Here is a 13,426-nt window from a genome sequence, read left to right as displayed (position 1 = left end):
CCGAGCATGCATAACCTTTATTTCGCTTTCAAATAACAAAGTACCCAAAATTACTAGTATCTCCGAGTAATTTCTTTTACTAAACAACAAATGGTCAACTTTAACTTATCAACAAAGCTTTGTACCGATGTCTCAGCTTTATCATTTTTTTCTGGTAATTAGTTGCTAGTTACCAGAAAACTCAATAATAAGGGATTTTTACGTTCTGGGTAATATATAAATATAATCTTATAACAGTATATATGCTCACAGCAGGTAAATATAAACTACTACAGGAGGTGGATATGAACATTCCATGACTCATCGCACATGCAGTAAATAATTCAGCAAAGCCATTAGATATCGGATCTTTTATTTGTCCATGACAAACGTAGGCAGCATGTTCATTTGTTTTAATCATTTTCTACAAGTGTCATCAGTACATTCCAAATGCAGGCTTAAACCACGCACACTAAAATAATTCCTGGCGAATGTGCAAAAAAATAACAAGATTTACATCGCAAAAAATAGTGCTTCCATCACGTATAAAGCCAACTCTGTCTCAAGACTGGAAGTTTGAAGCTCAAACAAGTTAAAATAAAAATTTTCAAAGATGAGTCGTCTTCCTGTCTGTTCACTGGAGTGGACATTAGGCTGAATTTACGTGGTGGCGTTTTTCCAAAAAGGCCCAAACTGTACGTTTCTAGTTTCAAACTGACTTGTTTTGCTGGATCTGGAGTGGGAATCTGCTTTAAGATATGTGGTGGTATTTCAACGCCAGGGACGTAAATCTTCGTTTTCAGTGCCTAATGTGACACTTTCTTATTCGGTTCTATTGAACGTGGAGTGAACATTAGGATGAATCAACGTGTTGTCGTTTTTCCAAAAAGGCCCAAACTGTACGTTTCAAGTTTCAAACTGGCTGGTTTACCTGGATCTGGAGAGAAATAAGCTTTAAGATACGTGGTGGTATTTCAACACAAAAGCCGAAAATCTTTGTTTTGAGTGCCACATATGACACTTTCTTATTCGGCTCTTCTGAACCTGAAGTGATCATCAGCTCAATCCACGTGGTTGTATTTTTTGAAAAAGGCTCAAACTGTACGTTTCAAGTTACAAACTGGCTGTTTAAGCTGGAGCTGGAGAGAAAATAAGCTTTAAGATATGTTGTGGTATTTCAACGCCAGGGCCGAAAATCTTCGTTTTCAGTGCCTCATGTGACACTTCCTTATTCGGTTCTTTTGAACCTGGAGTGAACATTAGGCTGAATCCACGTGTTTGTATTTTTCCAAAAAGGCCCAAACTGTACCTTTCAAGTTTCAAATTGGTTTGTTTAGCTGGTTCTGGAGGGAACACAAGCTTTAAGATTCGTGGTGGTTTTCAGCGCCAGAGTCAAAAATCTTCGTTTTAAGTGCCAAATGTGACACTTTCTTATTCGGTTCTTTTGAACCTGGAGTGAACATTAGGCTGAATCCACGTGTTTGTATTTTTCCAAAAAGGCCAAAACTGTACCTTTCAAGTTTCAAATTGGTTTGTTTAGCTGGTTCTGGAGGGAACACAAGCTTTAAGATTCGTGGTGGTTTTCAGCGCCAGAGTCAAAAATCTTCGTTTTCAGTGCCAAATGTGACACTTTCTTATTTGGTTCTTTTGAACCTGAAGTGAACATAAGGGTGAATCCACGTGTTGGCATTTTTCCAAAAATGCCCTAATTGTTTAACTGGCTGTTTTAGCTGGATCTGGAGAGAAAATTAGCTCTAAGATACGTGGTGGTATTTCAACACAAGAGCCGAAAATAGCCGTTTTCAGTTCCTCGTTTGACACTTTCTTTTTCGGTTCCTTTTGTACCTGGAGTGAACTCGTTTTGGGATTTTTCAAAAAAAAAAAGCCCAAGCTGTACGTTTCAAGTTTTAAACTGGCTGGTTTGCCTGGATCTGGAGAGAAAATAATTTTTAAGATACGTTGTGGTATTTCAACGCCAGGGCCGAAAATCTTCGTTTTTAGTGCCTCGTGTGACACTTCCTTATTCGGGTGTTTTGAACGTGGAGTGAACATCAGGCTGAATCCACGTGTTGGCATTTTTCCAAAATTTCCTAAGCTGTACGTTTCAAGTTTCAAACTGGCTGGTTTAGCTTGATCCGAAGAGAAAATAAGCTTTAATATACGTGGTGGTATTCGTTTTCAGTGCCTCATTTGAGACTTTCTCTTTTTTTATCGTGGAGATAACATTAGGCTGAACTCACGTGTTGGTATTTGTCCAAAAGGGCAGAATATCGGCGTTTAGAAATTCTGTTGAAAGTACATTAAGGACGTGACGACTTGTAGCATGTTCAAAAAGGACACAAAGGACACAAAATTATCCAGTGATCCAATCAAATCTCGAAGCATAAGCATGTAGCCGGCACGAAGCGCGGGAAAACGTGCGCGAGCGGGTCACAATTGTTTTTTCTTCTGTTTAAATAAGAATTTGAGTTTCTTGACATAACACTAAGTATTGTAAATCAAAACCAAAGCAATTGCGAATTGCTTTCGACACTCAGTTGGAAAAGGCACACTTTAGGCTATGTTTTGGAACTTTGTTAGGGGGAGGGGTGACAAAAGCGCCCTTGAGCTGTAAACTTACAAAATAATAAGACAGTCTCGGTCGCCCATCAAACAGGAGACTTGAATTAGATCCCTTTGAACGCTTTTGGCACATTTACACGGTTCTGTTTGCCTTTGCTGCTTTTGAAATTTTTTTATTTTTTGATTTGCTGTGTTGGCCTTATTGCATGCAGTCTTTACTTTTAATCATTCCATTTTAATATAACTAACTCATATTCAAAACAAAACACAGAAAAAATAATAAGACAGAAAAACTGAAAAAAAAAATGACAAAATTTCGAACTTTTGTTGTTGTTTTTTTAAGGAGAACTTTACAAGGTTTTTAACAATGATTTGGAACCAAGATAAGTTATATAACAACACACGGATCTCGATATTTGATGACTAGTAAGGGCTAGCATAACAATAACATCAAAGACTTACCTCGGGCATTAGTTTAACGTAGGCAGTATGTTCTGTTTTATAACTACAGGAAAGCAAGCATAAACTATACAACCCACGTAGAAATGACTTAAGAATGTGCTTGAATGTTACATCATTCAGGTTCAAAAGTAAAACGTTCTGTTATTGTCTTTTAACATTCTGAACAAAATTATAACTCTCCTTATTGATTGCGATAAATTTCTTGTAATGTAAGTTGTGAGAATTTGGTTCTACCACATATGTTTCAACTGGTTTTCAAACGAGTCGATGACAAACCAGTTTTACAATATCGACACCTGACTACAGCTACCCCATTAATCTAAAAATATCCTGGTTGATTATTTGCTCAATTCCCGTCACTATTAAAATATTTTATTAAATTAACACGGTGGAGTCCGATATTTTATTGGGCTAGTAGATGAAATATTATATTTGTCATGGTAAAAACGTGTTTGAAAATACCAAATTCGACTCCTTTTTTCACGAAGAAGGGGAATAAGGGTGGAAGTTCACAAACTCAACTCCCTTTTCCATGCAAATATCGAGGGCGGAAGTTCAGGGTTAATTCATTTTATCTGTGACTTTACGTGCGTTGCATGTTAATTTCACAGACGCATCACCTGTTTTGATTGCCAGGTGAATATGTAACTATTACATATAAGCCATTATACGATTGAAGATTAACACAGTAACTAAACCAGCGAGCGAGCAGGGTCGACTGAAAATGAGAAAAACATTCTGTGAGTACTTCAAACTTTGCAATTTTAGAATTTATCTCGTGTTGGCAATTTTTTCATTTATTTTCTATGTGTGTTGATTTTTTAAATCGTAAACAAGAATATGAAAACCTTCTTTTTTTCTTTTATGTCATCATCTAACATATGTTTTTTTTTTAATTAAATGCAGTTCCCCAATGCGCAAAACATAATTTTTTGTTTAGCTACAGCATATAATTTTAGCTTCGTTGGTTTAAAGTGTGTTCAGACGAAAAATTCTCTGAAATTGACAAAATTTAAATTCTCAGTATCTAGTCCAACATAGCAAATTTGTTTAGTTTACATAGAATTTCAGAATCCGTCTTGTATTGACAATTTGTTGCATCTACATGGTGTGTTGAATTTGATCTGTCGTAGAAAGAAAAATGAAACATTTTCATTGTTTAGAATTAATAATAATCATACCTAAGATATTCTTTTGCAAATCTTTTATGTGGAATCACTTGAGGGGGTATGTTTTTCCAAGCTTGCAGTATCCAAATGTGTATCAAACACATTAAGTATTACTAAGATGTTGTCATGTATGTTGCTCCTCCCAGCGCTTATATTTTTTTTATTACGTTACACGTAATCTTTAAAGATTAACAGTGTCTAGTTGTCTGTCTTTATTTTTTAACTTTTCCACGACAAAACTAAAACCCAAAACTTAAAATTACCTAATAAAATTGGCGTTTGCAGTCGATTGTTTTTACCATGCCATTAACAAAAAAGAAACGCATCAAGCTAGGACGTCAGTAGAAACCTTGGTTGATTGGTATAAAAGAGAATTTTACAAAATGTTTGTTTTTCGCTCTGATGTAGAGCAGGTTAATACATATAACTTTAAAACCCAGACATGAATAGTCCATTCAAGACTCAGCAGAGCAAAAATATCAAAAATATCAGATATCGGACTTTTCATCAATCTCCATGTGACAAAAATATTGATCACATAGCCGGTTCTAAATAGGCAGCATGTTCACTTAGTTTTAATCATTTTCTGTTTTCTACAAGTCTCTTGATTACAAATGAAAGCTAAAGACCACGTGTGCTAAAACAATTACTGGTGAATTTACACAAGTTTGACATATCAAACATTATTTACTTAGCTGCAAAAAACGTTGTTATCTCGTCTGTTGTTTTAAGAACATGCACAAAATATTAAATCTTCTTACTAATGGTGCACATTTCTTTGAATTCTAGTTGTGAGAGTTTAGTTGTGCATCAGGACATTTATAGTTTGCTCTATCCTCGTCACCTATCAGTTGAAAGTCACCAAACACGTCTGTTACAGTAAAAAGTCACCAGATCTATATCAAACAAAGTGGGCATCAATTACATATCTGAATCTTAGATTTGCGTTCGAACGAAAACCTTTACTGATATTGACAATTGATAAAACCCAACTGGTTTTTCCGTGTTATCTTCAAAGGCCTAAAGTAAGTTTTAATTCAATTAATTGTGTCTCTGTGGCATTCTCTGAAAACCACTGAGGCATCACCTGATTTTTTTAATCAAACCAGTTGCGAAATGTCTCATCCATGAGGCTTTTTTGCCAATATATGAAGATCAAAAGCGGAAACATAAGTTAACCAGAGCAGGTTAAACAGAGCAGGTTGCGAAAACCAAAGAAAGGGAGCTTCGTAAGTATATTTATTTCAATTTTATAACTAGCTCTACATTATTTCTCGAGATTTAGTCTGAAAAAGCAAACATAGTACAATAAATTTACAAAATCGTCACAAAACCTTACTCTATTGATAACTTGAAACTGAAATGTTTAATCTTTTGCATCAACAAATTTCATTTTTAATCCACTGAGCATAAAAATGAATACTAAACCTTCAATTTCGTTTCCATGCAACACCCAAATGTGCAGTATGGAAAGATTTTTAGGAAGAAATCACTTTAAAGTCAAACGTATTTCATAAAATAACAACTCAGGGATAGCATATTTCTCGTCACTCTTTTATTCTCAAAGTGATGGACAGAGACAAAACCGGTCTAGGCTGCCTCCCAAAGGCGAAAAGACGATGTCGCTTTCAATCCTCGTTTTAAACGGAGGGTGTAATCAATATTCAAAATGATACTAGATCCGAGTTTTGCAATAACCCAAATGTCTCGCGTATTCATTGGCACATCTGAAACTCGATTTATTACACGTTGTCTGAGGTTAATGAGACTCTCGTTTTCGGAATTGTTTTGGCTAAATGAAATTCACATTCTTTAGCAGTTTAAGCATTTCTCACGTCTGAAGGCTAGGTTTGATCATTTTGGCTTGTTTCTATTATAAAAAGAAGACATATTGATGACTGCTTAATGCGTCTGTCCTTTTATTGATTTTGAATTTGGTCATAATATTGTCACACCTAATGCTAAGTTGAAAATGATATGACACATTCATCATCATAAGAAGACGAACGCATTAAAACCGACGTAAATATTTATTTCTGGCTTCACAGGTACGTGAGAGAATTTGGGAGACGGAAATTTCACAATATTTGCGTAATTTATAGCCGTCGCCTGTAGATGGTTTGCAACCAATCGCAAGACAAAAGAAGCTAAAAATAAGAAATGGTTTGTTCCTGTCCACCAACACGGCGGTGGTGACGTCACTTGAAAACCAAGAATTATCGTCACCCACGGCGTTTTTTCAACTTGTTCTTTTCGCGAACCACTTTTCCCAACTTTCTTACAATACCAACACAGAGGCAAGGCGTCTTGGTGTTACGAGAAGTTAAAAAACGTTGAGAATTGAAGTAAAACAAAAGGTATCTTCAGCAGTTCTACTTCCTTCTTAGGGAAATCTGTCAAATGCTCACTTTCCTTTAATACGATCCGGATATTTCCTTTCAGAAGGAAGTTTGAAACGAATAATTATATCAAATGTCCATGATTTCCGAATCCTATGCTACAGTCCGCTCGATAGCTTTCGAGCGATGTTATTGTTTTAATAATATACAGTTGCCGAAAACTGGGAATATCGATAAAATTAATTAATTATAATGTGCGTACGCGTTGTGAGCGTCTTCTATCAATCAATAGTGTGCTCCTCAGATTGCATTTTTCCAAAAATTCAGTCAATGGTTTCTGCTTGTTTACAGTAGTTTATTTACCATCATCACTTAACACATCACTTTGTCTTTCAGAACGGAATTCAACTCAAAAGATGGCAATTTCATTAGCCTCCCTGGTGTACGTAGTGTTTCTCGCCGCCATGATAACTTTCAACATAGCAGGCAATTCCCTCGTTTGCTTTTTAATACTGAAGAAGAAAGCTTTGAAAACCTCTGTCAACTGGCTTCTGTTTTACTTGGCTATCGCTGATTTACTGGTTGCCGTCTTCTTCATTCCTCCTTGCATTCTGAGCCACTTTGTCGAGCAACCAAGTGGCTTTGTTGGAGACCTGCTGTGCAAGTTCATTTTCAGTGGCGTCCTGGGTTGGGTGGCGGCTGCAGCGTCGAGCTATCTGCTGGTGGTGATAGCATTTGAGCGTTACCACGCCACCGTACGTCCACTGGAACAGCTCAGTCGTGGTAGGTCATGGTGGTTGGTGCCAATTGTGTGGATTATAGGAATCCTACTGTTGTTGCCAAATCTCGTAGTATCGGCCTACGATGCAGAAAGTCAAAAGTGTGTGCAGAACTTCCCAGATTACACAACAGCTCGAGCATATAAACTTACTTGGTCATTTTGCAATTCAGTGCTGCCGATATGCATCATGGGATATCTGAACATACAGATTATTTTGTGTCTGCGCAACCGTGTTTATATTGTGCCAGGCTCCTCTTCAAATTCTGTTTCTCAGTCCAGAATCAGGGTCACCAAGATGCTTCTTTCAGTGTCTGTCATCTTCATCGCTTGCTGGACCCCTCCCGCAGTGCTTTGCGTGATGAGTCCCGTGATTCCTGGCGGGTACGTCACAGTGTATTACGTGACCAAAGCAAGCGCGCTGTTGAATTCCTGCGTCAATCCACTGGTGTACACCCTTTATAGTGAACAGTTCAGGAAGAGTCTCGCTTCACTCGTGTGTTGTCCCAAGCCCAAGTAGTTGCCACTCGCAAACCTAAAGCAAAACACACCGTCCTGGAATCAAGTCATCAGTTAATTAGGTTCTTGTCTGGATTCCATTCATTAGAGCTTCAAAAACATTTAACGAAAATGTTCTAGAATCAAAGTCACTTATCCATGTAATGTAAAGAACATTCTACAATGTTTTAGCTTAATAGTAGAAACCCTGTATTCTAGAGTCACCATTGTTTATTGTTACTTAAAAAGGTCTTTAACAGAATAATACATAATCCAGTGTAAGCATATCAGTGCGAAGCTGCTAGCTAAATATATGTGTAAATATGATGTTAAGAGTTGAGCTTCTATAAGGTTAAGTTGAAAAGACATATGTTTGCACAAATTTTATAAAACTGCTTGTTATTATGGTGGGTGATTACCGTCATAATTAAACTTTGGATTATGTTACTTGTTATTGCATTTTGTTTTACAATAAGTTGCTTGTGTGTTTGAATTTTATGTTGGTTGTATCAATTTTCTGTCAGAATTCAGAAATTTTCGCCTAATCAAATTTTCGGTAACTCTAAACTTTCTAGTCATTTGAATTTTTCAGGTTGTGCCAGTTTTCGGGAACTATTCCAATTTCAGACTGTTTTCCAATGCTTTGCATCTCCGATTCGTTTTTCGTTTCTGGTGTATTTTTTGCCAGTAGTTCGAATTTTCGGACACATTCAATTTTCTGCTAGTAGTTCGAATTTTCGGACACATTCAATTTTCTGCTAGTTCCCGGCGCCATATTGGAATAGTAACCGCGCAGACATGATAGCGAGGCTACCGGTGACCCGTGGCTGAGCGTGAAGAGAGATTACAGTGAGGATTCGGCAATTAGCCCGTGTTTTTTCGCGTTTTTCGGAACATAAGCGAAAGTTTTGATTCTAATAATACTCCTTCGTCATCTTCTAAGATGAATGGAAAATATTGGGCCGCTTTTGGCTGTAAAAAAGGCGAGTAAACTTCTCAGGGGCTATTTTTCGCTGCGTAACAAAACACAAGGAGATCCAGTGAAGAAATCGCATCCATGGTGTAATCTGATAAGACGCCAGCATGAGCATGGTGAGGACAATTTTCTTCGTCTTTAAAGCAATTTTTCTTTGTACTAATCATTACAAAAAAGGAAATATACACAGCTCTCCTGAGCAAGTCGTTGGGATCAGAAAAAAGGTTTTTAACATGCAATGTTTACAGAACTTTTGTTTTATACTTGCTTCTAATCACTGAAGTTGTTTGATAATATTTTATATCTAGGAAAGCCCTTCTGTTGACAAGTCTCCATTTAAATTTATATCTCAATTCAGAAATTATTCCCAATTTTGCCTACGGTTTTTTTATTTCTGTATTTATTTTGAGTCTGATATAAGCTTATTGTATTTTGATAAGATTTAAAAGAAATAGATTATTGATAACAAAGAGTTGCTTTTAGGTAAAGTTGTAAGCTTAGTTTAAATCCGTTTTCAATATTGTCTCATAGGTGAAAACTATCCCAGTAAACATGGATTGTGAAATTATCACACAAGGAAGTCACTATTTAAAAGAAGGCACAGAGAAACATCTACTCAAGAAATAAAAATGCAAAAGAAAAGGGAAAACTTTTTTCTCATTAACCAGGAGTATTATTGCACCCTATTAAATCACCTGATGAAAAGTCTGATTGATCTGCAAAGAGAATAATGCATCATTGAATTTAAACTGGTTGAATTTCAGGCAAAGTTTGGTCTCAACCACATTACAGTCAGGGTAGTTTAATCGTCCATCAGTGATAACCCATCATTTTGGTATTATTTCTCCAGAAGAGGTTAAAAATCAACTTTTCTATCAGCTCTAGATGAGAGAATTTGGTCAAATTCAGGGAAAAATTTTAATTACTGTTACATCTCCTTTTGTGTACATGTGTATGTATTGACCTGGTAAAGTTTTGGGGCTGTTCATTCTTTGATAGTAAAGGGTTAACCACCCATAAATCTTTTACACTGAAACCAGAAAGTATGTCAATACTTTAAACACTTTCTGAATGTTTATTATCTCAAATGGGGAGCTATAAAATTTAAGGTCCTGCATGTAGTATTGAAAATATTTATGTAATGTTTAAGATGAATGTGTTGTTTAAATAAGACAGTAAAGAAAATAAAAATAAATAAAATCTTCATCATGAAGCTGGATGGAACTCTGCTAGATTAGCTGTAGTTCGGTGTCCATATGAAACTCTACCATCAATGGGGAAGAGGAATTTCTCTTGTTGTAACCTCCAGGTCAATCTGTAAAAGGTAAGGTAAAGTCCGTGTCCGAGCCAAGTGGCTCATACAGCTGGAGCTTATCCCGGTTTCCGTAGCATTAAGCGACTAGGTCTACTCCCCCCTGGATGGAATGCCAGCAGTAAATTCGCTGTTACCCATTTATACACCTGGGTGGAGAGAGGCACTGAGAGTTAAGTGTCTTGGCCAAGAACACAACGCAGCTCCCCCACCAGGACTCGAACCCGGGCCGTTCGACTGGGAGTTGAGTGCGCTAACCATTGGCCACCGCGTCTCCCACACCAGGTCAATGTGTAGGGGTGGAATTTGTTTTGTCTGAGAATGTGGTGTTAAAAAAAAATTGAAAAAGCAAGCCTTTTCTCTCCAAAATAGTCAATAAAATTCCTTTAAGGCCAGAATAAGGCAAGGACAAAGAACAAATACAGTTGTCCCTGGACATGTAAAGTATAGCAATGATTTTATCATTCCCTCAGGCAATTTTTGTAAATATAACTTTAGACTTGCAAGCATTATTGTCAGTTATACATGGTCCACATTTTGTGCATCTCATAATAATAATCCTTACCATACTGTTTGGGTTGGTAATACTTTTTTATAGTAACAGGAACTGTTAAATGGCTTTTTGAAACACCTTGATTCAACACTGCAAATGATTTATTTCAAAACTTAGTAGCTGATGCAGTCATTTCAACTGAAAACATTTTTTATTCTTAAAAAATTGCCCTCTGCTTGTGTTATTTTCCATTTCTTGACTTGAATAGATGATTTTCTGAGCTTCTTTCAACTGGCAGACTCCTTTTAGAATGTTTCACAATCTATGTTGCTGGGATTTCTCTTTACCTATGAGATAATATTAAAACTTTATTTAAACCAAGCTTATAACTTCACCTAAAAGCAGCTCTAACCAATATAAAATAAACTGCCACACTCAGAAATAAAATAAAAAAGAAGTCTGCAAAATTGAGAATAATTCCTGATTTGGGATAACTATTTTACTGAAAACTTTCAAGAATTGGGCATTGTGTAATGTAAAGTATTATTAAACATCAACTTCAGTGATTGAGAGCAAGTAAACAAAAGTTCTGTAAACATTGCATGTTAAAAACCTTTCTTTCTGATCCCAACGACTTGCTCAGGAGAGCTGTGTATATTTCCTTTTTTGTAATGATTAGTACAAAGAAAAATTGCTTTAAAGACGAAGAAAATTGTCCTCACCATGCTCATGCTGGCGTCTTATCAGATTACACCATGGATGCGATTTCTTCACTGGATCTCCTTGTGTTTTGTTACGCAGCGAAAAATAGCCCCTGAGAAGTTTACTCGCCTTTTTTACAGCCAAAAGCGGCCCAATATTTTCCATTCATCTTAGAAGATGACGAAGGAGTATTATTAGAATCAAAACTTTCGCTTATGTTCCGAAAAACGCGAAAAAACACGGGCTAATTGCCGAATCCTCACTGTAATCTCTCTTCACGCTCAGCCACGGGTCACCGGTAGCCTCGCTATCATGTCTGCGCGGTTACTATTCCAATATGGCGCCGGGAACTAGCAGAAAATTGAATGTGTCCGAAAATTCGAACTACTAGCAGAAAATTGAATGTGTCCGAAAATTCGAACTACTGGCAAAAAATACACCAGAAACGAAAAACGAATCGGAGATGCAAAGCATTGGAAAACAGTCTGAAATTGGAATAGTTCCCGAAAACTGGCACAACCTGAAAAATTCAAATGACTAGAAAGTTTAGAGTTACCGAAAATTTGATTAGGCGAAAATTTCTGAATTCTGACAGAAAATTGATACAACCAACATAAAATTCAAACACACAAGCAACTTATTGTAAAACAAAATGCAATAACAAGTAACATAATCCAAAGTTTAATTATGACGGTAATCACCCACCATATGTTATTAAGCTATCAAGGTGAAAAAAAGGTCGGAATATAATGTAAATCGCTTTTATTTGAATTTTATGGGTGGTGATAAGAGGCGTGTTTCTTGTGATAGCATTTATAAGAATATTATTTTCAAGATAAGAAAAGTAAAACGTAAAACAAATTACTGTATAATAAAACATGATTGCAATCACTATTTCTAAAGTAACCGGGTCTGATTCACAGCCCCTGGATTCAAAGGGCCGGTGTCTTTTTTTTCTGGTTAAATATGATCACAAGTCATCATATCTTATAGACTTCTGTTATCTCCCATTTGGTGTTGTATTTTGAATTTTCTGGCTCCTTTGCTTTATAGGTAACTTTAAACATCGAAATAGAAAATGATTTTATACATCCCAACCTACGGTAGCTCTTTAAACCCTATGCCTGGGGAAGGGGCAAAAAGTACCCCCGCTTATTTTAAGTGTTTCTTTGGCAAAGGGTGTTTTACCGAAATTTGGAGTTTTTATCTTAATGTTCATTTCTAATGAAATGTTCGTTATTATGCATTTTTACAAAGCATTAATAGTGTTTGCATCCTTTTTTTCCAAATCAATCATGGAAATTTCTGAAAATTGTTAAATCGAAGATGGCGGACTTTTTAAATGTGTGACGTCACTTTGGCATGATTTGAAGTCGTCACTGACACATCGCATAATTGCAATTCGTCTGTAGTTAGTTATTTTACTCCCAAATACACTAAAAGATAAGTAATGCAGCAAAGAAGTCAGTTGCAACTTTTGTTAATTAATGAAAGGAGATTTTACCAGATGTTTTTCTCTTTAACATAAAGCAGGTTGGTATTTAGTATAACACAAGAATCTCGATATTCCATAGTTCATTCTGTATAACCGTAACCGGAAATCACCGACTTGTATTCATTCATGTTCCAGTTTTATTTTTAATTCTTTTCTACTGACAACTCTCTTCTTTACAAATGCGGGCTAAATTAAGCCTGGGTAGATTTAAATAATTACTGAAAAATGTACTTATAGAAGCGAAATTAAATGCTGCTTTGTCCTATTTGTTTGCTCAAAGTATAAACTCTAACTATTTATTGCCATACATTTGTTGTAATGCTAGTAGTAAGCATTTGGTCATACATCAGGGCAATGTTCATTATTTGCTCCATTCTCGTCACCTGTCGGTTGGTAAAGTCACCGTATCGACTTCAGCAAAATTGTCAGCAATTAATTTAGATTTGAGTTCAGTGGGAGCCTCACTGGAATTGAAAGAAGGGAGATTGGACTGGTTCTTTCTGTACAATCAACGAAGACTAACTGACCGTTAGGTATTCACAATTTGAGTTTAATTTCACACATCCAGACAACATCTGGTTTTTTCGGCAGTAATTTGCTAGAAGACTAATTTCAATATCATCATACGATCGAAAGTTGAAACGAAGAGAGCAGAGCAAAA

At 36.3% G+C, this 13,426-nt stretch overlaps 1 protein-coding gene and 2 long non-coding RNA genes across 4 annotated transcripts; 2 read left to right on the top strand and 1 right to left on the bottom strand.

Annotated features, from left to right (window-relative positions):
• Positions 1 to 3,694: 3,694 nt before the first annotated feature.
• LOC144633690 (allatostatin-A receptor-like) lies at positions 3,695 to 8,030 on the top strand. Of its 2 annotated transcripts, none has more exons than XM_078492550.1 (2): positions 3,695 to 3,743; positions 6,908 to 8,030. In XM_078492550.1, exon 2 carries the CDS (start codon positions 6,928 to 6,930, stop codon positions 7,807 to 7,809), a length of 882 nt encoding a protein of 293 aa, XP_078348676.1. In that variant the 5' UTR covers positions 3,695 to 3,743; positions 6,908 to 6,927; the 3' UTR covers positions 7,810 to 8,030. The 2 variants fall into 2 exon arrangements, with proteins under 2 accessions (XP_078348676.1, XP_078348675.1); XM_078492549.1 differs by lacking the exon at positions 3,695 to 3,743 and adding an exon at positions 4,788 to 5,401.
• Positions 8,031 to 8,184: 154 nt separating this feature from the next.
• On the top strand, positions 8,185 to 9,976 carry LOC144633708 (uncharacterized). Its single transcript, XR_013567088.1, has 2 exons — positions 8,185 to 8,879; positions 9,295 to 9,976. It is a non-coding gene; the product is annotated as an uncharacterized LOC144633708 (long non-coding RNA).
• A 735-nt stretch (positions 9,977 to 10,711) lies between these two features.
• On the bottom strand, positions 10,712 to 11,975 carry LOC144633707 (uncharacterized). Its single transcript, XR_013567087.1, has 2 exons — positions 11,291 to 11,975; positions 10,712 to 10,915 (listed from the first exon to the last, which is right to left on the bottom strand). It is a non-coding gene; the product is annotated as an uncharacterized LOC144633707 (long non-coding RNA).
• Between the last annotated feature and the right edge of the window lie 1,451 nt (positions 11,976 to 13,426).

This window comes from Oculina patagonica, chromosome 12, assembly GCF_052425735.1.
Source record: "Oculina patagonica isolate OP01 chromosome 12, crgOcupat, whole genome shotgun sequence".
Lineage (NCBI taxonomy): Eukaryota > Metazoa > Cnidaria > Anthozoa > Scleractinia > Oculinidae > Oculina > Oculina patagonica.
This window is presented reverse-complemented; position numbering and strand designations above follow the sequence as displayed.

Coding starts and splice junctions, on each gene's coding strand:
- LOC144633690 (XM_078492550.1), top strand. CDS start 6,928: ATGGCAATTTCATTAGCCTCCCTGGTGTACGTAGTGTTTCTCGCCGCC.